Raw genomic sequence first — 25,653 nt, 5'->3', positions numbered from 1 at the left:
GTGACCCTGTGAGGTAAAGTGAGGATCCAAAACTTAGCATTCGCTTGAGTTTATCACACTTACCAAAACCCTGTCAATCCGTTGACCAAGGGCCACTTCCAGTCTGTTATTCATGCATTCATTCAACAACAAAATTTTTTTTGAACACTTGCCAGTCATTGTTAGGTGCAAAGAATTGTGGACTGGATAAAATTCCTGCCCGCATGGAGCTTACATTCAAGTTGTGGGATGGGGTGGGGGGCGGGGGAGCTTTCCTTATACGTGCCTTCTGTAAAAACTTCCCTAACCTATCCTAGTCTGAATCTTCAAATTAGGAATTTCCCCCCAAACTTATTAAATGAGAAAGGATAACACTTGTCCCATGGTCACACCATATCTTGTCATTTAAAGCTGATTCCTCTGCTGTGGTGCTTGTCTGTCACGTAGCCCTTAAGGCTGTAACACTGGCTTCATGTTTACATCTGTTCTGACATTGTATGTGCAAGTGCATGAGTTCTATGGGTCTTGTCTCCGAAAGGAAGAGACTCCTATTTGTAGTTAATTCTAAGCCCTCATATCATTAATGAGTGCTTCTCAGTGATTCTGGATCAAAATAATCAGTCTCACCTGATTGAAGATTAGAGACTGCACCTACAGATTCTCTTTAGTAGGAGAACTGGAAACCTAACAAACAGGGAGAACAGTTTCGTGAAAGTAAGCCAAAGAATGTCAGAGCTAGAAGAGACCTCAGGGATGTAGCCCCACTGCCTTTTCAGGATCTGAAATCGGAGACTCAGAGAGGTTACCTAAGTTGCCTCAGGTCACACAGCCTAAACGATGTATGTGGAATCAGTAACCAAATACAATCTACTATCACATGGGGGCGGGGAGATCCTCCTCCTAAAATTTAACGTCTACATCAGGTCCCGGCGCCTCACCGCTTCCACCCATCCCCCTTTCTTGTATTAATTACGCATCGCTCTTTTTTGAAGAATCGGGTCGTTAAAACTTGCAGTTGGGGCATTCCACAAACAGGTGTCCAGATCACTGACACATAGTCCGGGAATCTGGGTCTCCACCTGCCCGCCGAGAACTCTCCAGCTCCCGCGTACAAAGTTTGCTCGGCTCATACATTCCTCTTTCAGATCCCTGGCCGCGAGGCCAAGATGCCTGCTGCGGCCTCCGAAGAAGTTCGGAGATGCAGTTTCCTCGCAGAAGCCGGGCCGGGGCGCGTCGGCAGCCGAGCTGGACGTCCTCTGGCTCGGTGGCGGCGGGGGAGGGCGGGGCGGCCCCTCGGCGCGCGCTGCCCGCCCCGGCTCCCAGGGCCGCGGGCCCGCTAGCCCCGCGTGGAGCGAGAGGCGCGCGCGGGCCGTGGGGGCTGGGCCGAGGCGGAGCGCGAGGCGGCGGCGGCAGGAGGCGCCGCGGGACGAGGCAGCGGCCCCCGCCCCCCGAAGTCCGTCCCCGCGCGGGGCTGGGGAGCTCGGGGCGGGGAAGCCGCGGGGCCGCGCCACGTCCCTCGCCCGCCCCAGAGCGGGTTTTGCAGGCAGCTCTAAGCTGGGGGCTTTTGTGTCTGCGACTCGTGAGCGGCGAGAGCGCAGACCTCATCCTCAGAGGGCGCTGTGAGTGCGCCGCCAGGGCCGGGCCGCCCGCCTCCCGCCTCCCCTGTCAGCGGCTCCTGAGGCGGCGGCGGCGGCGAAGAAGAAGAAGGAGTGGGAGGCGGCGGCGGCGGCGCACTAGTCCTCCGCACACGCCGGCCCCGGGCGGGGGGCCGCCCCCAGGCCGCTCTCCCGCCGCCGCCGCTGAGCCCGGCCGGCCCCAGCACGCCGCCCGGCCGCCCCGAGGCCTCGTTCTCCTCCCAAACTTTGCAAAGTCGGCCCGCGTCCCCACCGCCCTCGGCCGCGCCTCGCCTCGGAGGCTCGCCTCGCAGCCGCAGCGGCCCCGCGAGGAGGAGGAGGAGCCGCCGCCGCAGCATCAAAGAGACCGAATTCCCGCGGCCTGGGGGGGAGTCATGCTTTGCGGTCTGTAATGTCAGCAGAACAGGAGAAGGATCCCATTTCGCTGAAGAGAGTTCGAGGTAACCGAGAAGGGCGCCGGGTTGAGGGGAGCGGGGGGAGCGGGGCGCGCGGGGACCGCGTGCCCGTCCGCCGGGAGGCCACGGGGCTCTGTCCGGGCCTAACTCCGCGCAGCCCGCGTCCCGCCTGCGCCCCGGGGCCCGGACTGCGGTCGGAGGCGCGCGGCCCCCGCGTCCGCTGCGCCGAGCCCTGGCCGCCCCGACTTTGTGTTAGGAGGCAGTTGAAGCCGCACTCAGCATCCCTTCATACCCCGCTCCTCGCCCACCTTACCTCGTTGGCCAGACACAGCACAATAGGCAGCTCAGAGGGTGAGAAAGAAACACCCCCTGCCAGAGACCACGAACGACGCCCTCCACTCCCCCCCACCCAAAATAAAGTAAGTTGGACCGCACTAGAGTTGACGCTCTTGCAGAAGGTGTGCCGGGCCTCCGTGTCTCTCCCAGCCCCCCTTCCCATTCTCCAAAAGGCAACAAACATACAGCTTTATTTTCCTTAGGCTTAAGAGGAGAAACTATATTCATTCAAAAGGCTTTTCTCTATTGGCTTATGGATAAGAATCAAATCGCCCCAAATCAGTTTTATACACGGTTGGCTTGCTTCTTCCTTGCACACTAGTTAGGAATTTATCTGCTGCCTTACTATCTAAGAAGTATCAGAGGGAACGATGTGCCAGACAAAAGATAACGCATGTAAGTTCACAGACACCAAGTGCCGTCTGGAAATTTGGGGAGTATCCTCCAGCTCTTATTTCCAGCTTTCAATAGGGTTCAGGCCGAAAGTCCCAAAGTTGAAGTAATACTGTTTGTTCAGTAAGCAAATATTTATTGAACACCTACTGTGTGCCCGGCACTGTTTTTGGCACTGGGATACCACGGTGAACAAAGCAAAAAGACCATCTGCACCCAGGAGGAATGCACACTCTTGTAGGGTAAACAAGTGATGAACAAATAAAAGGTATAGGATGTCAAATGGTAAGTGGTATGGAGAAAATCAAAGCAGGGAAAGTGGTTAGAAAATATGTATGGGGGTGGAGAGGTAGCGATTATGTATAAGAGGGCTCACCTGGAAGATGATGTTTGAGCAAGGACCCAAAGGAAGTGACAGAGCAGAGCTATATGGATATGTGTGGGAATAGCAGTGTTGGCAAAAGGAACAGCAAGTGCAAAGGCCCTGGGTCTGGAATTTGCCTAGTGTGTTCAAGCAACTGCAAAGAAGCTATTGTGAGTGAGCAAAAGGAGAGTAGTGTGAGCTGAGCTGAAGTATGGGGTGAATGTGTATTGGCCTTGTGAGCCATTTAAAAGATTTGGGCTTTTACTCTGAGATAGTGACTGGATGGTTTTGTGCAGAAGAGTGAGTGATCTGCCTTATGTTTTTAACTGGCTGTTCTGTGGAGAATAGACTGTAGAGAACAAGGGCTAAAGCAGGGAGGCTAGTTAGGAAGTTATTGAAATAATCCTTTCATCCAAACAGGATGAAGTGCTTTATAAATCAGTAAGTAGTAAGGTAAATTTCCAATTGACTTAAGTGATGTAGAGATCAAGGACCAGTCATTCATCTATGTTTTTGTTCTTTGTGACTGGAGATTAAACCTATAGAACTGGCTTGTGACACAGTGACAATGTGATATCCAAATAACATCACTTGAGTAGTTAAGAGATTGATTTTCTTAGCCATTTAAGCAAAAACATTATTTATTTATTTATTTTTATTTTATTTATTTATTTATTTATTTTGGCTGTGTTGGGTCTTCGTTTCTGTGCGAGGGCTTTCTCTAGTTGTGGCAAGCGGGGGCCACTTTTCATCGCGGTGCGCGGGCCTCTCACTATCGCGGCCTCTCTTGTTGCAGAGCACAGGCTCCAGACGCGCAGGCTCAGTAATTGTGGCTCACGGGCCTAGTTGCTCGGCGGCCTGTGGGCTCGAACCCGTGTACCCTGCATTGGCAGGCAGATTCTCAACCACTGCGCGACACCAGGGAAGCCCCCGCAAAAACATAATTTAGAGCAGAATATTGTTTTTACAGGCTTAATAGCACAATCTTTCATTTGGTGAAGGTTTTCTATTTCAACTTTCTTTTCTCTTTGTGGTTATGAATTGCCAAAGCCTTTAAGGAATAGACCTTTCTGAGATAGTTATTTCTTTGATATGTTTGCCATGTGATTTTGCCTACTATTATAAATTACTTTGGGGTTGATGGAAAAGAAAGCTTTATCAAGTTTATACCTTTGAACTCAATTATCAGTCTTAATCAAATGTATTTTTAAATAAAATTGATGGGTATTTTATTGTGTGTCAAGACTACAGATCTATCTTTGTTTTATTACAACTGCTGGTTTTAAGTTTGATGCCCTAGTTGTTGGAAGTTGACTTAGGTGTCAGCTCAAGAATATTCTGAGAGTAAAGTACCAGAATAAAAGACAAAGCACTTTTTAAAATAAAAAGCCAATATGAAGAGGGGTTTTTATGATGTCATTTTACTAATGTACTAATTAGAACATTAATTTTTGAAACATTTTAGAATTATTTTATAATAATAGGTACCAGATTATCTACATGAGCTCTTCCGAAGCGCAATTCTGCTGAACTTCACTGCCCTGGAGCTTCTAGTTATAATTTATATCATCAGACTGCATGTAGAGTGTGGTGTTTGCAGAGCATAATCTCTTGAACAGTGCTTCTCAAACTGTTTCTTATCCAATGAGATATATTTATAATCAGACTTTTTAATGGTTATGTATTTATTTCATGTGTATTATCAAAAATATAAGTTATCAAACCTTTTACTTAGGATAAGACTAAGATATAGGTAAATAGACATATCTGCATATATCTGTCTATATAGAGAAAGACCTATATATAGTTTTAAATTTAAAGGAATTACTAGAAAATAATATTATAGACATAACTCAGATATGGCAAAATTACGACATTGTGAATGACTAAGGACTTTGTAGACCAAAAGCATCATAATCCCTAGGATGCTTATTCAAAATGTAGCTTCCTGGACCCACAGAATCAGAATTTCTTAGAGATTTCTCTGCATCTTTAACAAGCTCCCCCGGTGTTCCTTATGTACACTAAAGTTTGAGAACTGCTGCTGGTAGACCTAGATTGTGAAGGTAAGTGGACCAGAAGAAGCTGATTGGTGGTTTTCCAAACTTGTCCTGATAGTTTATTTATTTATTTTAATTTTATTTTTTTTAATATTTATTTATTTGGTTGCGCTGGGTCTTAGTTGCAGCAGGCAGCCTCCTAAGTTGCGGCTCGCCAGCTCCTCAGCTGTGGCATGCGAACTCTTAGTTGCGGCATGCATGTGGGATCTAGTTCCCTGACCAGGGATCGAACCCGGGCCCCCTGCATTGGGAGCCTGGAGTCTTACCACTGCACCACCAGGGAAGTCCCTGTCCTGATATTTTAATATTAGATTCAGAATTGCTATTTAGTGGCAAAGTATCTTACTCCTATTTCCTACCAGTTCTTACCACCTCCCAAACCCTCAGCCCTGGATTGTAAGACAGATCCATGAGGATAGGTGCAATATCTTGATTATCTTTCTGTTTCTTTCCTAATTGCCTTGCTCACAGTAAATACCAAATGAACGAATGAGTGAATACATGAAGGAACTGATTCGTATCGTTATGCTGCTTTCGGAATGTCCATAGCCCTTCCCACCACTTTTACTTGCCCTTTTTCCTTATTTTAACCAACACTCCCATTATCCAGTATTTTTAGAACTCTTAGATGTTGATCTGTTGACGCTATTCATTCGTTTATTCAACAAATATTTGCTGGGCAGTTATAGTGCCAGGCAGTGGGAATACATTGATTAAGAAGACATAATAGCTGTCTTCAAGAACTTTTAGTGTAGTCTGGGATACTGACAAACAAGTAATCAGTTACAAACAGCATGATAAATGCTGTGATAATCTACAGGAAATAAAGGAACATATAACCTATCTTTAAGGGAGTCAAGGAAGGCCTGGAGGAGAGTTCTACGAAGTGGTGGATGTTCCTTTGTTTTAAATGATGTAGAAAGAGCAGCAAGGAGGATGAGGGATGAGAAAAAGGTCTAGGAAGTTAGTGGTGATTTTGAGAAGGCACTTTTGGGAGAAAACTACATTTCAAAGTAGTGAATATTAAGTGGTGAAGATATGATTTAGAAGAAGCTTGGTGATAGAAGGAAAGACATAGCCAATAACTTGGAAAGAGAGTGAAGAGGAAGTTTGTATGGGTTCTCTGTATTTATTTTTTCTCCCTTGAAAAATGACAGACATATTAGTAGACAAACAAAAGAACCTGATTTAGAAGGAGAGGGGAGGAACTGAAAAAGCAACAGAAAGAGAAGATAATTCATGAATAAAGCATTCAGTACATGTTTTTTAATATCTACCATGTGCTAGGCATTCGCTGTTGTGGAAGCTGGGCATTAGACAGACAAGGCTCCTATTCTCATAAATCAGGTTTCTGCATATGAGAGAAGGAATAGCAACAAGGATGCAAATGAAGAGTCAGTCTTGGGGAAAAATAGAGAAAATGAAGGAAGAAAAACAAATTTAGAGATGAAGGTAGTTGAAGCATTCATTTCAGATGAAATGCTTTTTTTTTAACATAAATGCCACATTTATTGTTTCAAATACAGTTATGTCTGATTTATTACTGATTTTGCCTGAAGAAGTTAAGACAGCAGACCTAATGACTCATATCAAAACTATGGTGAACACTATATAGTATCAAGGTAACTCCATCTTGGGCTTCCCTGGTGGCACAGTGGTTGAGAGTCCGCCTGCCGATTCAGGGGACATGGGTTCGTGCCCCTGTCCGGGAAGATCCCACATGCCAACGGGAGAGGCCAAAAAATTGAGAGCCCCGCGTACCGCAAAAAAAAAAAAAAAAAGATAACTCCATCTAGACTATGAACAAATGATAGTTCTTTAGTAAAAGTAGAAATTTCAGTAGTCAGGAGGCAAAAGTGATTAAGTAGCTCTCTGCTTTTAAAGGACTGTGCACCCTCCGATGAAACACTTTTAACCAGAGTTAGAAATGACATTGGAGAGGTAAGCATGTATTTTAGAATGGCATAGTAACACAAAAATGTCACAGAAGTGCTAAAAGTAGACTGTACTAAAAAATATAGACCATCTTGATCAGTAGTGTATGGAAGATTTGGATTAAGATTGAAGAGGAAGCATAATTTACAGTCACAGAATTGAGGGAAAGAGCTGATGAGAGAAAGTCTGAAGGAAAGGATTGGGGGTTTTTGTTTTTTAATTGGCATATGTAAGGGCTAGGCAGTGTCAGGGAAGCGAATTTGGTTTTCAACACATTGAATGAATATTCCCCTGGGATGTTGCAGTGTATGCAACAGATTTTCGTGGTTTGGACTGAGGCGGGTGGTCTGAGCTAGAAATAGAGATCTGGAAGTTATCAGTAAACATGTGAATACTAATTGATGCCTTGGGAGTAGATGAGCTCACCCAAGAGAGTGAAGAGTGAGAAGAGAAAAGCATTGAGAAATGCAACTTTAGGAACACCAACATTTAGGAGATAAAAGGGGAAAGAGGACCCTGAAAAACAGAATGCGAAGGAGTAGCCAGAGAGGTAGAGGAGAAAACTGTAAGAGAATGGTGTCAGATACATAACAGGGAGAGTAAATTTATGAGGGGGAGATAAATGGATTTTGTTGTTAACAAGTAGAATGAAAGGTGTCTATCTGTGAGACCTCCAGCATGCTCTTTCTCCCATAGTCCCTAACTTGATGAAGATCATTTATCTAGTGACCCAAACCCATGACCCACTGCAACTCAACACTGTCCCAGAGTCCTAGATTATCTGTCTCCTTAGTATGTTTTGAACCCATCATCTCCTCAAACTTTCCACAACCACTTCTTTAGTTCAGATTTTGCTTATCTCTTTGATTATTATAATAACCCTATCACTGGTTTCAGTGGCCTCCCGTTTTGTCTTTCGTAACCCATTTTCCACATTGTTACTTACTGCTGGTGGTAAGTAACTACCATCTATTAAGTACTTACCAAGCAGTTTGCTAAGTAATTTAAATGGATCATCTTGCTTAATCCTCTCAGTAACCCTGTAAGCTAGCTGATATCATCATTCTAGGTTTATAATTGATGAATTGATATTCAGAGAGGTTAAGTAATATGTGGTTAAGAAACATATTCAAGTTTACCCAGCTAGTAAGTGGCAAAGCTAGAACTTAAATTCTAGGGCCCCAAATCTTAGCCAGTATGTTCCATTGCTATAATGCTCCCCAAACACAATTTAGTCATGTCACTCTTTTTTTGTAAAATTCTTCATTGGTTCCCCATTGCATTTAGGATAAAAATCCAACCTTCTTATATTAACCCAATCCAACCTTCTTACATTTTTATTTGGCCCAGGCCTACCACTTAGTCTTCCATCCTTCATATTCCATGAAATGCTTACCCTTGTCTCCCATGCTCCAGTTCTGAAATAGTCACATTTCCTCTCTAGATGTTGTCATGATCTCTCATGTCTTTAAATTTGTCTTTGCACATTCTGTTCCTTCTGCTAGGCATGCCCTCTTTTTTCCCGACTTTGGTAAGATACTCATCCTCAAAGCTTCAGCTCCACTGAGACCGCCCATTATTAGAGGTATTGATATTATTATGTAGAGTCAGCTTCACACTTGGATGCCATCCACCCACCTTTCTAAGCTTTACCTTTGTGAGCAGCCTTAAACCTCTTGTACCTCAGTAATGCAAAGATCATTAGTTTGGGGAGAACAGCTGGCACAAGAACCACAAATATATGAAACTTTAAATCACTGATGTTGAGGGCTTTCTGAATTTAATATTTATTACATGCCCAGATTGATCTATGTTTGGGGCATCACATAGCAGACACTTTCTGCCTTGCATTCTAAAAGGAAATAATGTCTTTTTCATTTCAATCATATAAGGCCATTTTGCCAAATGCTTAATGGAATACATACAATACTGTATTCACATATTAATTCACAATATTTCCATTCCATGGTAGAGACCAGTATTACAGAAGTATGTGTTTCAGGTGAAGATAAAGCTGTAAGCTAAGATGTTCACATCCATAGTAAATGGTAGAGTAAACTGACATTATATCCCAGACTTCTTTGCTGTTGTGAAAAACTGATACTTGAGTGTCCACTGATTGTGCTGATGCTGCTGGCTATTAGATATTTTGATAGGATGATAAATACTATAGAAGCTGAAATGAAGTGCACTAGTGGTATAGTTTAGTCTAAGGGGAAGCAAAATGAGAATAATTGAGTACTTGTTGTGTGCCAGGCAATGTGTTAGGCACTGTCTTAGTCCGTTTGGGCTGCTGTAACAATACCATAGGCTGGGTGGCTTGTAAACAACAAACATTTTATTTCTTACAATTCTGGAGGCTAGAAAGTCCAAGATCAAGGTGCCAGCAGATTTGATGTCTGATGAAGACTGACTTCGTGGTTCATAGACAACAATCTTTCTCACTTTGTCCTAACATGCGGAAGGGGCTAGGGAACTCTCCCAGGTCTGTTATATAAGGGCACTAAATCTCCCAGATCTGTTTTATAAGGGCAGAGCCCACATGACCTAATCACCTATCAAAGGCCCCATCTCCTAATACCATCATAATGAGTATTAGGATTTCAACATACGAATTTTGGGGGAAAACCAACCTGGTTTGAGTCATTTAATCAGCCTAGAATACATCCTTATACCACAAACACATATTAAAATAAACATTTATTTGGAATAATGCTGAAGCAAGTCTCTTTAAAGGAAAATGTTGATTATAAAATATTTTAAAATAATGTAGTCACATTACTTATGAGAACAGTCACTGTCACAAACCAAACCATTATTGTGAATAAAGTGAGTTTAATAAAGGAATATTTAAAATATATTAAAGGCACAGTGCTATCTAGTGTACAGAATAATGCCTTCACTCCCTTTTAAGGACATGGGGCCAAAATAGATTGAGTCTTTAATAGGAAAAACAAAGAAGTTGTAACTAGACCAAAAAAAAAATGCATAAAAGGCCTAAAGTAAATAATCCACTCTTTACAAAATAAAAAGTACTTACAAATAAAAGAATGATTTTATACTTACAAATGGATTTCATATCAAAAATCATTGATTTGTAGCATCTTTAGATGGGGAAAAATTGTATCATTTAGTAGGTTGGACTCTAAGACTACAAGTAGAGAAACAACTTAAGCTTCCAGCTCTAAATAAAGGTTAAAGGGTGAAAGGAGAGGTAAAACTATTTTTGTGCTTAATTGAGATTGATTGGCATAATGAAAAGTGATAATATATAGATAAAATTCCTTAACGTAAGATGAGAGAGGTTTCTTTTTCTATTGTTGTTATCACCCTTTCCCACTTCTTTTCTGTCTTGTGCATTCTCGGAGGGCTCTGCGAAGGTAGGAGTGAAGAGATGAGTTGAAGAAATTCAATTATTAACAGAAGGATCAGAGTATCCACTGTTACAAAAAGATTTGGAAGTTCCCCTTTTCTTGGTTCTGTGCCCCACAACTCTCACCTTCTGGCTGAATGTTCATGGTTTACCTTGCAGAGTCAGCTGCAGCAGATATGTAGCGCAGATAGAGAGACGCTTTGGTACCAAAAGTTATTAAGGTAACCTAAATAACTGGCTTTATGACCACTACTTTCCCCTCCCCTTGTACTTCATTTTTAAAGAGTAATAATTACAGAAATTCTTGGTAGCTTATATTCTGATTAGCCCCGATGACCAGGAATCTGATCTAACATTACTTGTTAACATCATGGAGATGACAGAACCACCGGTATTACATATAGCAATGGGAGAGACCTGGGTAAGGCCAAGAGTCAGAGCCATTGGAAATGTTACATAGTTAACTTTTTAGATGAACAATAAGTGGGGCAACTGAGACCAGTGGGAACTTGAAGATTGTTTTATGGAGGGAAATATTAGACTCTTAAATTTAAAACTGACACTATAAAACTCAATTTTCAAAAAAGAATTTTAGGTGGTTTTGCTTACAGATTACTTGAAAATAATGAATTTATTTAAATGATTCCAAATGTCAGAGTTTTGCCTTACAGTAAATACAGGAATTATCATTAAAGTTTTAGAAAATGAACAGAGATGGTAGATACTAACCATTAAGAGTAAATTTTGTCCATCTTTAAATTACAGCATTTTAATAGTAAAATTACAGTTATTCAGTAGTCTTAATAATGCTGTGAATGGTAATTTATATATTCTAGATTAGAGACTAATTTGTTAATAACTTTTTATCTTTTAAGAATTACCTTTTTCTATTGATACTTTTGTTATAATGAAATACCCATAACAAATGTTAGGAAAGACAGGACTTTGATATTTGGACCTTTTGTTTATTTATATAGCCACTTTATTATTTGACCTCAAGCCCATTACTAATTCTTTTCCACAGAATTTCTAGGTACTCAGATTCAAGAACAACACATTTCTCTGTTCAGTATGTTAGTATATACTGTTATGGAAAACTGCATACAAATTGTTAATATGAACTCATTATTTCAGTGTATATAGGCTACTGAAAGTTATACATTGGTTAAGTAGTTTAGCCATTCCTGAACCATATGATTTTGAATGAATGACCTTGAGGAGTGCACTGGGTGCACTGGATCTCTCTCTTAGTTCTTTACTTACCATCTGTTCAAATGGGATTACCATGTCAAATTAAAATTAAAAGATAGGAGTCCCTTTATCATTTTTTTATTAAAAAATTTTTTTTAATGGTCACAACTATATTTTAATTTAATGAATGTTTATATTTTCCCGTTTATATTTTTTTTTAAAAATTGAAGTTTAGTTTATTTACAATATTATATTAGTTTCAGGTGTACAACATAGTGATTCAGTGTTTTTTATTGATTATATTAAGATAGGAGTTCCTTTAGTTTGAACCAGAAGTTTCCATTTTTGCCTTCTGTGGGCCACTTAGGAAGACAGTATATGTATAAGATCTTAGGGAGGCAAACTACTATATTAGAAGCAGATAAACCTAGTTTTATCCAAGCAACAGAACAAAAATAAATAATTCGAACTTCATCAAAATTAAAAACTTATGTTTTACATCTGATGATTCTAGTATCCTTAATATATACATAAAGAATTCTTAAAACTTAACAGAAAAGACAAACACTCTAACTAAAAAATAGGCAGAGAACTTGAATAGGCATTTCTTCAAGAAGATAAAGACATGGTCAATAAATACATGTAAGGATGCTCAACATCATTAGTAATTTTAGAAATGCAAATTAAAAGCACAAGGAGATACCACTTCATACTTGCTAGAGTCACTATATTAAAAAAAAAACTATAAATCTTGGGGAGAATGTGAAGAAATTAGAACTGTCAGACTTTAGAGGTGGGAACATAAAATGGTGCAGCCACTGTGGAAAACGGTTGGGCAGTTCCTCAAAATGTTAAACATAGAGATACTATGTGACCCAGCAATTCCACTCCTAGGTGTATACCCAAGAGAATTGAAAACATACATTCATTTAAAAACGTGTGCATAAATGCATTATTCATAGTCCCTCCAAAATAGAAACAACCCAAATGTTCACCAGCTGATGACTGGATAAACATAATGTGGAATATTGTTCAGCCATAAAAAAAGAATGAAATATTAATACATAAAATTACATGGTTGAACATCAAAAATGTTATGCTAAGTGAAAGAAGCCAAACTCAAAGCCACATATTATATGGCTAACAGGTTTGGGGTTTCTTTTTGGGGTGCTGATGATGTTCTAGAATTAAATAGTGGTGATGGTTACACAACCTGGTGAATATGCTCAAAACCCACTGAATTGTACACCTAAAAGCAAAAGAAAACAAATACTAGTTTTAGATTTCAGAGCTGCTTTTTTACCAGGGGTATGATCTGTACCTTTACAATTCCATTTCGGGGATGATTTTCCTCATAGGTTTGTTATGAAGAGTAAGTGAAAGAACATAGATATAGATATAAACTTCTAAGATGGTAGAACAAAGCTACCATACAGATTCTCTTCTAAATTTCAAGTGAAATGAACCAGAACCGTTTTAAAAAACAGCAAAAATGTCAGCAATAGCAGCAAACAAGGGAAGTGGCATATCCCGGTAACATAAATCTGGAACAGGATGAAATCTGGATCACTGTTTTAGGCTTCTAAAACAATCCCTGCCCCTTGGAAGCTGCTGGTGATTTACAAAATTTTGAGAATTACTAATAACCTGAAGTCTGGAGGAAACCAAATTAAATGAGTAGTCTTGTCTTCTTACTCCTTTGAGTAAGAAAAAAAATGAGTGAAACAGGGGAAGTTTTTGTTGTTATTTTTAAAGGACTCTCTGACAGAAAAGAAGCCTTCAGGGATACAAATGGAATCAGAGGACTCAAGGGAATCCTCCCATGTGAATGGGTTACTGTACCCCCCGACTAGGTAGATGTGCATTTAACAAAATCTTAGAATTAAAAGCCTGGATGTTTCAAGGAAACACAACAGGTTAATCTTACTAACATAGGCAACCATTATAAAGAGAATATTAGCATATCCAGTCACATAAATATAACATTCATATAAAAATTAGTAAGTTGGGTTTACTAACATAGGAATGTCAGGCTGGGTTCAACATTAAAATAATGTAAAGGGGACTTTCCTTGTGGCACAGTAGTTGGGAATCCACCTGCCAATGCAAGGGATACGGGTTCAAGCCCTAGTCAAGGAAGATCCCACACGCCGCGGAGCAACTAGGCCTTAGTGCCACAATTACTGAAGCCTGTGTGCTCTAGGGCACACGAGCCACAACTACTGAGCCCACGTGCCACAACTACTGAAGCCCGTGCACCTAGAGCCGGTGCTCCATGAGAGAAGCCACTGCAATGAGACGCCCACACACCACAACAGAGTAGCCCCCGCTGGCCGCAACTAGAGAAGACCCAAAACAGCCAAAAATAAATAAATAAATAAATTTATAAAAATAAATAATGTAAAGGAAAAACATCATATGATTATCTCCATAGATGCAAACCATCTAAGCCAGGCAAACAATCTTAGATAAGAATAAAAGGGAGTCAAAGTTACGCACATTAAATCAGAGCTTAAAACGTCTGGGCAAAGTTACAAGATAAAAATAAAAGCATGATAATTATGTAAACATACTATAGCAAACTAGTGAACTGACACACAAAGAATAAAAAGAGAAAGGGCATGCAGAAGATGAAGAACCCATAACCTACAGGACAGAAGGAAATAACTCACATGTACTTCAGGTCGTAGAACTTAAATAAAATAAGAGCTCGAAGACAAGACAATATTAAAACACAGAAGAAGGGTAAATTGCAGACCTAAGGAAATAAATTGACTAAAACAACATATATAGAGAACAAATAAATTACAAATTAGAAACAGAATAAAGATAATTAACAGTTAAGTTACATAATAGAAAAACCAGATAATCAGATTAAGTGCAGATGAAAAAGACTAGTCAGATGACCTAAAAGGTATGGAGCTAAAAAATCTCCCCTGAAATAGTTAGTACCCCTGAAATCGAGCACTCAGCAAATAGAGCGGAAAAAAGTATTCAAAGATATGAGAAAAGAAAATTTACCTGAAATGAAGAATCTAGAGATAGAAAATACCCTGCTAAATTTAGGGAGGAAATAAGTAGAATAAGATGTGATACTATACTATCCTCAGCTTTCAAAGCAGGAAGTCATTTGACACCATCTAAAGATTTAAAAAAGAAAAACCATAATTTCTCCAACTTAATATTTTCCTTGATGTCTTGTCTTTTCCTTAGAGAATTACTTTCAAAAATTTCTCTTTTGGTGAAGAAACATTTAGCATATTCTTCAGTTTAATTTATTTATTTTTCCTTTATTAAATTCTAATAAAGTTAAAATTTAATGCTTTTATTTAAAAAATAATAGCCCATTTTTGTAAAGGTATTACTATCACAAATTTATACACAGGAGGAAAAGTATGTAGGTGGATAGTAAGCTAAATCTCTGGAATGATGTTAACGTAGGAGTAATACTATTTTCAGCCTAGGAGGTATTTGAAATATGTATCAGTCAGGGTCTAGTCAGGAGACAGAAACCTGACTAGTTATTTTTAAATTTATTTATTTATTTATTTATCCTTGGCTGTGTTGGGTCCTCATTGCGGTGCGCGGGCCTCTCACTGCGGTGGCCTCTCCCGTTGTGTGGAGCACGGGCTCCCGGCGGGTGGGCTTCAGTAGTTGTGGCAGGCAGGCTCAGCAGTTGTGGCTCACGGGCTCTAGAGCGCAGGCTCAGTAGTTGTGGTGCACGGGCTCAGCTGCTCCGCGGCATGAACCCGTGTGTCCTGCAGTGGCAGGCAGACTCCCAACCACCACGCCACCAGGGAAGCCCCAGACTAGTTATTTTTAATGTAAAGAATTTGATATAAAGTATTGTTAACAGATATTAAACTGGCAAAATAGGATACTAAAGTTTTTACAGAGGTAACAACTGTGGGAAGCGGCTACCATTCTTAAGGCTGAAGGACATAGGAAAGAGGTTGGAATTATTAAAATATATAAACTCACAAGAGGGTCCCTGTGTAGTTTAAACTCAGGTCTCTGAGAAGGGGGTGCTGCTTAGGCTGGTATGAATGCCTGTGGGGTTAGAGGATGGGCCCTGTGGGCCTGGGACTCAGACACCAGGTGCTGATGTCTCTGAGGAGGGCACAACCAGGCTATCTGGGATAATATGTGAGCTAAATAAAAACAGTATTATTTTGTTCTAGATGGCTAGCCAGAACAGGGAGTACCTTTCCACTTATTAGAAGTCTTCCTCTTTGTCCCTCAATAGGGCTTTTAAAAAGTTTTTATTCATACTGATCTTGTGCGTTTCTTAAATTTATTGCTAGCTATTTTAGTTTAGTTTTGCTCCTGTTAATGAAAGCTTATCTTCTACTTTATCTTTTAACTGGTTATAGTTTGTAATATGAAAGCTTTTGATGTTTAGATATTAATTTAATGTCCAGAATCCTTACTAAAATTTTGTTATTGTTGTCATAGTTTTTTACCTCTACAATATTTAAACTTCTTCTAAATAGCTCTTACAGAAATCTGCTTTGCATTTTTGTTATGTGTGGAACTATTGCCAGCACGCTGATTTCTCTTTATTGCCAAGTACCATTTCTTTTCCTGAACTACTATTGTAAAGATATCATTACTGGTCTCCCTGCTACTACCCCATTCCCATCACCAATTTATTCTCAGCACAAATTGCTAATGTAATCTTTTAAAAACATAAATCATGTTACTTTCCTGCCCGAAATCCTTAAATGATCATCCACTGTTCTTAAAATAAAATCCCAGTTCCTTACCATAAACTGTAAGGCTCTATGTCTCAGTTGGCTTGCGCTGCCATAACAAAATGCCATAGACTGGGTGGCTTAAACAACAGAAATTTATTTTCTCACAGTCTGGCTCTAGGAAGTCCAAGATCAAGGTGCCAGCCAGTTTGTCAGCTCCTGGTGCCTGGTGAGGGCTGTCTTCCTGGCTTGTAGATAGATGCCCATCTTCTTGCTTTGTCCTCATATGGCCTTTCCCACTGTTTGCATGTGGGAGGAAGGAGGGTGGAAGGGAGGAAGGGAGTGTGGAGAGAGAGAGAGGTCACTTTCTCTTCTTATAAGGCCACTAATCCCATTACCCTCATGACCTAATGTAACCCTAAATACCTACAAAAGCCCCCACCTCCAAATACTATCATATTAGGGGGCAGAGCTTCAACATATGAATTGTGCAGGGACACAAGCATTCAGTTCATGACACTTTAAAATGATCTGGTCCCTGCCTGTCTCTTCAGCCTCTTCTAAAGGTGCTCACCAGAGTTCCGTAACACACTGGCCTCTTTTAAATGTCTCAGACATGACACATTCAAGCTCCTTTCTATTTATTCTCTCTGCCTAGAGGCTTTTCATTCTGCTCTTCATATGAGAGATTTCTTATCATCTTTTAGGTCTCAGTTTAAATATCTCTTTCTCAGAATCCACATGTATGAGCAAGTCTCCTATAATTCTCTGTCAACTCATTGGATTTATTTATCTATTACAAATGTGTATTATAGCTTACTACAAATGTGTATCTACATATGTGTGTACATAATTTTATTCTGTCTGCTTTTGTATATGTTCAGAATTCTCTGTAATAAAAAGTGTGTTTTTTTAATGGAAGAAAATCCCATGTTTTTTTAGACTTCTTAGATTCACAGTCAAGCTTTTGCTTTTGTTTGATCATATTGAAAAAATCATACTCACATACATTGTTGTATTTTGACAATACCTTTCAGAATTAAGAGGCACATACCTCTGATGCCATAATTCCAGTCCTAGGAATGACTTTTACATGAGTGTAAAGACATTGATACATGGATTTTCATTGCAGAACAGCAAAGGTTTGAAAACAATCAAAATATCCATCAATAGGGAGGGGACTAGTTTAATGAATTATGGTATAATCATACTGTGAACTACTCAGTTATTAGAGAATAGAGCAGTTCTATATGTAATGACATGGAATGATTTCCAAGTAAGAAAGCAAGGTATAGACCATTGTTCCATACTAAGCATGCCATTGTTTGTGTATTCCCCAGAGATATCCTGGAATTTATCTAGATTATTTTTGGAAAGATAGACCAGAAACTAGCAACAGTGTTTGCTTCAGGGATAGGAAACCAGATGACTGAAGGTTTGAGGGTGGGATGGAGAATTACTTTTTCACTGAAAGAATAATAAAACATGCTATGGGGTAGATAGAGGTGAATGACTGATTCTGGCTGAGATTATGGGGAAGACTTTTTGAAGAACAAAGATAATAAGAGCTTAGTATTGCTTTTATCTAATAAAAATAGAAAACATATTAACAGGTAGCTATAATAGATATTGCTATGAGAGATATAAATTTCACTTATAAGTAGAAATATTATCTGGATTTATTTATTTATTTATTTTTAGGTGGTGATAGTGGACTGGATGGGTTAGGAGGACCAGGTGTACAACTAGGAAGCCCAGATAAGAAAAAGCGCAAGACAAATACCCAGGTAAATTGGCATTTTCTTTAATAACTTTTTCTTCACTGATATGATCAGGCTATGAGGTAAATTTAACTTTCATCATGGGTTTTGTTTCCTATCCTAATTCAGAACCTAGTAGTGAATTCTGCAGTGATTTGTTTTTTGGTTTTTTTTTTGCTTTGCAACTAGTGGCTGTTATTGGACTGTAAGCCTAGAGTGAATATTGCAAGAAGGAAGTGTAGGCAGATAAATTAAAATGCTTATTCTTAAAGCTAATTTAAAAGGAATAGATGCCAGTAGTTTTATGAAAAGATTTAAAAATATATGGACACAAGTTTAACTTGGAGTAATGTTCAACTATTATAATAAATCAGTAGTATGTACATATCATGAAGCAATCATGGTGGAAGCATCTTTCGTCTGAAACCTTTGGTTGTAATAAACAGTTATAAATACAGACTTTCTTGGTTTTATCCTCTATAAATTTGAAGCACTGTTTTTATTATAAAGACTGCAAGTAAGTATGAAATGTGTACACATTACCTTTTTCCATTTTGACCACACTGTTAAACTTGCAGTTGTGACTAAAACTGGCAGCTTATTTTTCCAGTCTGAGGCCTAGGCCTTAGTGCTTTGGGAATGCTTTAATAGCTAACTCTCTGAAGTTAAGCTAGGAAAAAAAATTTAGATCCTGTTTACTGTTATTTAATTTTATGGCTATTTGGAGGTATAAAGGCATTTTTAGTTAAAATTTTAAGTGAAAGATTCTAGAGTTACAGGCAAGCATATTCAATGAAAATTATGGTAATGAAGCTTCTTTTGAAGGCTGAATACTTCTAGAGTTTCTAACAATTGATTTGAGCTCAAAAAAGTACACCTTATTTCCTTTCCTAAATGAAAGAAACCTACACAGTTTTATCATTAAATATAAATATAAACATTATTTGAAATTGAAAGGTCAGGTGAAGAATTAAATTTTTGTAACACTTCAAAAGAAATTTAAAACTAGGTTCATAAATGTTAACATTTATGACTTCTTTGATCAAAAACATGTATTTTACATTCTCATTTCAGGGGCCTTCTTTTCCTCCATTGTCTGAGTATGCTCCACCACCAAATCCAAACTCTGACCATCTAGTGGCTGCTAATCCATTTGATGACAACTACAATACTATTTCCTATAAACCACTACCTTCATCAAATCCATATCTTGGCCCTGGTTATCCTGGCTTTGGAGGCTACAGCACATTCAGAATGCCACCTCACGTTCCTCCAAGAATGTCTTCCCCATACTGTGGTCCTTACTCACTCAGGAATCAGCCACACCCATTTCCTCAGACTCCTTTGGGCATGGGTTTTAATCGACCTCATGCTTTTAATTTTGGGCCACATGATAATTCGAGTTTTGGAAACCCATCTTATAATAATGCACTAAGTCAGAATGTTAACATGCCTAATCAACATTTTAGACAAAATCCTGCTGAAAACTTCAATCAGATTCCTCCACAGAATGCTAGCCAAATATCTAACCCTGACTTGGCATCTAACTTTGTCCCTGGAAATAATTCAAATTTTAGTTCTCCATTAGAATCTAATCATTCTTTTATTCCTCCCCCAAACACTTTTGGTCAAGCAAAAGCACCACCCTCAAAACAAGACTTTAGTCAAGGAGCAACCAAAAACACTAATCAAAATTCCTCTGCTCATCCACCTCACTTAAATATGGATGACACAGTGAATCAGAGTAATATTGAATTAAAAAATGTTAATCGAAACAATGTCGTAAATCAAGAGAATAGCCGTTCGAATAGCACTGAAGCTACAAACAACAGCCATGCAAATGGGACACAGAATAAGCCGCGACAACCTAGAGGTGCCGCAGATACATGCACCACTGAGAAAAGCAATAAATCCTCTCTCCACCCAAGCCGTCATGGGCATTCTTCTTCTGACCCAGTGTATCCTTGTGGAATTTGTACAAATGAAGTGAATGATGATCAGGATGCCATCTTATGTGAAGCCTCTTGTCAGAAATGGTTTCATCGGATCTGCACTGGAATGACTGAAACAGCTTATGGCCTCCTAACAGCAGAAGCATCAGCAGTATGGGGCTGTGATACCTGTATGGCTGACAAAGATGTCCAGTTAATGCGCACTAGAGAAACTTTTGGTCCCCCTGCAGTGGGCAGTGATGCTTAATCACAGGCATTAACTACAGTGGTTTTTTTCTCCTGTGTATTACAGAGGTTCAGTGACACAGGATTTTAATGTTTTACATTATTTTTTTAAACGCACACACAAAAAATTATTTACCTTTTAGTTTTTATTAATACACCACTTAATTGCTAGTGCAAACTTTGTATTGTTTTTGTTTGCTATCTTAAATAAGAATAATGTATATGGGGGTGCATTAGAAAGTAATATACAAATAAATTTTAGTTTGTAATCATGAACATAAAAGCCTCTTGAAGCTTCAAGATAATATATAGCAAATGTAGGCAAGTTTTGACTTTTAAAAGTTAGAATCATTGAAAAATGTATCAGTTGACCCTTGAACAACACAGGTTTGAACTGCATGGGCCCACTGATTTTCAATAAACACATAGTATAGTACTACATGATCCACGGTTGATTAAATCCCAGGATGCAGAACCACAGTTTTGGGGGGCTGACTGTAAAGTTGTATTCAGATTTTTGACTGTTAGGGGGTCGGCACCCCTAGCCCCCACGTTGTTCAAGGGTCAGGTGTATTCCAGTGCTGAACTTTGGCAATATCAAATTAAATATTTAGTTCAAAAAGATATTTGAGGATCCATTTAACATGTTTTCAGAAAGAATATATGTAGCTAAAACATGGAAGAAAGCATACATTTTAATGAGTGTTTTAAAAAATAATAGAGTATGACACCAGATTTGTCCCATATTAGGGTCCTTGAAATTAGTGACCTTTTTGTATTATCAACTCAGTCTTTCCAGGATATCTGTTTGTACAGATATGAGACAGATGTTAGCATATAGTAGATGTTCAATAAGTATTTGTTGATTAACTTGTGGATTGTACCACATGAAATTGCTAACATTAGATCAGTTGAAAATTGACTACAATTAGTAGAGTTGTCATAAAGGATTTTTTAGTTGTGCTATTTAGAAATATAACAGTATTATGCTCTTCACTCTTCAATTTGATTATTGAGTTATTATTGTTTTCCAGAGAAATAAATAATACAGTATCCTCAAAAGAATTGTGAATACTTTTCTTAATATCATTTCAAACCAGGGACATATTGCAAATGAGATAGGTAGAAACATCAATTTGGCCTTAGAGGGCTCTGCTGGCAAAAGAGTGGTGGGTTGAAAAATCTTTTTCTGGGGATCTGAAAATTAAAAATGAGCCTCAGGGGAGTTCAAAATCCATTTTAAGCAAAGATCAATTAAGAGCCAAGATGAGAGCTTACTCACAGTTCGAGGCCCTGCAGCAGACAGGAGTTTCTGCTGTGACTGGGGAAAGTGTAAAAATGGACCTGAGAGGATTCTCTTGAGAGACGGTTAAGAATGGAGACAGTTGGAGGTGCACTCATTAAGCTTTGAAACAACAGAAGCCTGTTTTTGCAGCGGATCATAACCTGTGACCCAAAAAAAGGATTCTATATGACAATTGATAATAATTTCTACAATGGTTGGATGTTGGTAAATCTCCCAAACTTGAACCATCGTTGTGACCAAAAAAGTTCTGAAGACTGTGGTGACCTGCAAAAGGGATAATTTAAACCTTGGTGAAATGACAGCAGCAGCAATATTGCCAAGAAATTTAAATTAAGCATGAAAATTTTGATTATAGTCCTTCGGTTAATAAGCATGAACCCACACTTTTACATGACAGCACTGGTGTCACATGTCACAAGCCACTAAAGCAAAGTTAATTGAATTATTCAATTCTGTTTACAGTGTAGTCACCAGAACTTTATCCAGTGAACTGGTGTAGTTTTCATCATTTGGAGATTTTTCTAAGAAACTTCATATTCTCCAATTGAAACACAGTAATTGGAGGGTTTGAACAGTTTATACAGCCTAGCAAATCATGAATTTTATAAAAATGAAATATTTAATGTCCTATTAGAAGAAAACTATTAATGCTTGTGATGTGTATTTTGATTGAATAAAACTTATTTTTTTAAGTAGTGTTTTAATTTTGACCTACAGAAACAGCAATTTCATATGGTACAAGGCAATATAAGGTTTTCTGTATTTACCTGTGACTAGTTAGAGATGAGTACAAGATATTTTAAATATAGTTGTAATATAAATGTCTTTATAGTTTTAGGAAATGAAATGATATGAACTCTAATACTAGGTACTCCTTTGTGTGAAAACTTTACCAGTTGAAGCAGGTTAAAATGCAGTAGTTTGGGCTGACTCTTGACATTTGGTATGTTCAGTAGCATACTCGAAGATCACATTTTGCTTACATTGTAGTTTTTGTTAAAGATACATAATTTCCTAAATGTTTAAGGACCTAATTATGTTGTTTTTGAAATCCTAGTGAGTGCAGATTTTTAAGATATGATACACTGTATGCTATATGCCTAGTTCTAGCATCAGATCATGTTTTTTTTTTTTTAATGACTGAATACAGTTAGGTAGATGCTGAGTAGAACCTTCCAATGTCTTCAGGAGTTAACACTTTACACGGTAGTACTCAAGTTGTGCTCATTGCTAAAACTGATTATGCAGTTTCTAAAGCCCTCTATTGCTTACACTTTTATTAGTTGCTTTGTGAAAATAACCTCTCCCAAGTTAGTCTAAAAATACTTGATTTATAATGTGATTCTTTTATTTTTCATTTCCAGGTAGTTGTTTTTAAAAACTTACAAACAAGTGAATTTTTATTCTTGTATTTAGGTCTTAAGAGCATCTTACTTAAATACGAATCTGTTAAATTTACAGAAGAAAAACCCGTGGTTGATTTTAACAGTGAATCATAGGCAAACTACAATCATAGCTGATGAATGTTTTCATGTATTTGAATTAATTTTCTCACTAGTTCCACATTTGTGTCTACATAACACTGTCAGAAGTTATCTAGAGGCTTTTTGGTAGGGAAAGTGATGAACTATAAGAATGGCCAGATATTAATTTGCCTAGTGTGACTCGAAGGCTATGATACAAATCAATATGGCTTTCTTAAGACAAGTGACGAGCTGCCCTAAACATTTAAAAAATACTCAGTGAGGGAAATAAATGCACACAGGTGGCATAATCTTCCCATAGCATCGCACCTTTTTCGGTGTAGTCCTTTTCCATCACTGAAAGGCCTCATCTCACATGCACACATATACACAAAGACACACATATGTGCAATTGAGCAGGAAATCTTGGGGTTTCTCCTGCATTCTCAAGTTTTGCCAAAGTTCAACCTGGCTATCAGCAGCTAGGCTCTCTCACCAAGGCTAGGTTACTAGAAAGTTTTAAAGTGTCAGTTCCTTTCTCAGAACTTGCTTTGTTCATTTCACTAGAGAATTCCTGATCCACTTGCTTCTAGATGCTACTGGACTCCCTAATGCAGGAACAGCTTAGCTTGCTATAGAAAAATAAATTATTCTTCAGATAGAGAGAGTGCTTGGAATTAGATTTGTGATCCATCTTTTCCTTTTGTGTGAAATACTTTGGCATACTGCTATTATGATTCTTGTTATCCAGACTAGAAGATTATGTACATAAAACAAGATTTTCTTGTACTAGTGCTTATTCTTCATAGATGAACACAATATAAAGAAATCCAATTAACCCAAGGTCAAAATCAGAAATCATTTTCTCTGTGTGTGTGTGTGTGTGTGTGTGTGTGTGTGTGTGTGTGTGTGTGTTTAGACTCCCAACTCTGCCTAGTGGTAGGAAAAAAACTTCAATAATAGGTTACCCTGAAATCTGCTGACTTTAATCATCCAGATAAAATATCAGGAGTTTTCTTCTAATATTCTTCTACATTTGTTTGTCTTGAACAAACTGAGTGCTAGTACTTATTGTCCAACATACTATAGTAATTGTATGTAATAGTAATATATATATATAAGCAATGATTTTTAAAGGGAGCTCGAGAGTTTTTGGATTTCTTTTTTGCAGTGTATAAAGGTTTCATATGCATGAACATTTGTGCTATTTAAGATTTTTTTAATTAAAAAAAGTTTAATGAAAAGCATCCAGATTCCCAAAGTTCATTTGTAAATAGTGGTTTAGAACTCTGTATAAGATGATTAGATTCTTAGGGAAGCTCATAAAGGCTTATTTACACCATCATGTAGTTAACAACAGTATTGTATCATACTGAGTGCTCAGTCCTCTTTAGGGAATCAATCAATGTAGGAGGGAGAAAGAAGCAGAGGTCTTTCCTTTTTCCTGATTTGTTTCAGGAAAGTTGAGTTGTTTGGTGTGTTTCCCAGTTGCCCTCTTCCCATCCTAAACTCTCAAGTGGAATGCTGTATAAACCAACTTGCCTTTTGCCTTCCTGGATGCTCTGTACTTCAAAATTTCATATCTTTCCTCTAATCAGAATTCTCATTGTTGGCTGTGGTTGGCTAGATTTTAAGGGGACAGTCTTTTGCAGCAAGATTTGAACAAAGATAATGAAGTGGGATTAAATTTCTCTTTTTTTAAAGACTTTATTCAGAATGAATCTTTAATATGTTTGATTTCAGACAATATGACCACATTTAAGCACCATGGAAAGCAGTATTTTTATCAAATTGACTGATACATTCTTGAGAGTACTTCCCAATCTCCTTTAGATTGTGGAGACTTCACAATTTCTTTTCCTCTACTTCTGAACTCAGAGATTTTCTTCTCATTTCCAAATTTTAGCAACTTCCCCCCTTTCTCTATTCCATTTAGCTGATAAAGCAGTATAGAAGTTATATCTGTAATTTTCCAACTCTTGGTACAGTGATGGGAGCTTAGAGGCACCCCTGGAGTAAAGGGACTAGGGAAGGGATTAGTATCTCCCAAGACAAGGGGTCTAGGGCAAATAAAGGGAAGAAAGTTTTCATTGAAGACTTTTAATGAAACCCAAAGGATAAGCTTCGTCTTTGTCATATTTTGTCGAAACATTACTTGTAATTATATTAAAACTTATTCTAAATACCTGTACTTTTCTTGTTCTGTAGGTGATGTAGATGATGTTGCTTGTTAGTTAAAATATCTTTTATAAAAGAAAGTCCTGCTTCTTATCATGATGTATGTGACTTAAATGACTGTTTCATATTAAAACTATTTCTTCCTTATGTACTGCTTACATATACCTCTTTTTGGGATATTAGTTCAGTACTTTTATACAAATCTGAGTGTGTTCCACATTGGTGACATGTATTTTTGCAGTAAATTTTTGTTTTGTTCTTAGAGCATGTTTAAAGTAACACATGCGCTAGTGCTGTGATCTGTGGCAAAATTACTGTAATTCAGATTGGAAAATAAAATGTTTCCAGACTTTGTCCAACATTTATTCCTATGGCAAAGGAAATTACTATGTAATACTAATTATTTCATATGCTG

At 38.5% G+C, this 25,653-nt stretch overlaps 1 protein-coding gene and 1 long non-coding RNA gene across 2 annotated transcripts in view; one reads left to right on the top strand and one right to left on the bottom strand.

Moving 5' to 3' along the window:
• Nucleotides 1-2,408, bottom strand: part of LOC114487210 (uncharacterized) — a 35,886-nt gene extending 33,478 nt beyond the window's left edge. Inside the window, exon 1 of the long non-coding RNA XR_008618560.1 lies at nt 2,322-2,408. This is a non-coding gene — a long non-coding RNA (uncharacterized lncRNA). The remainder of the gene's footprint in view (nt 1-2,321) is intronic.
• On the top strand, nt 1,849-23,890 carry PYGO1 (pygopus family PHD finger 1). The gene is made up of 3 exons (XM_024128889.3): nt 1,849-2,053; nt 18,056-18,141; nt 19,189-23,890. Exons 1-3 carry the CDS (start codon nt 2,005-2,007, stop codon nt 20,311-20,313), a joined length of 1,260 nt encoding a protein of 419 aa, XP_023984657.1. The 5' UTR covers nt 1,849-2,004; the 3' UTR covers nt 20,314-23,890.
• The last annotated feature ends 1,763 nt before the right edge of the window (nt 23,891-25,653 follow it).

Source organism: Physeter macrocephalus, chromosome 11 (genome assembly GCF_002837175.3).
Source record: "Physeter macrocephalus isolate SW-GA chromosome 11, ASM283717v5, whole genome shotgun sequence".
Taxonomy (NCBI): Eukaryota; Metazoa; Chordata; class Mammalia; order Artiodactyla; family Physeteridae; genus Physeter; species Physeter macrocephalus.
This window is presented reverse-complemented; position numbering and strand designations above follow the sequence as displayed.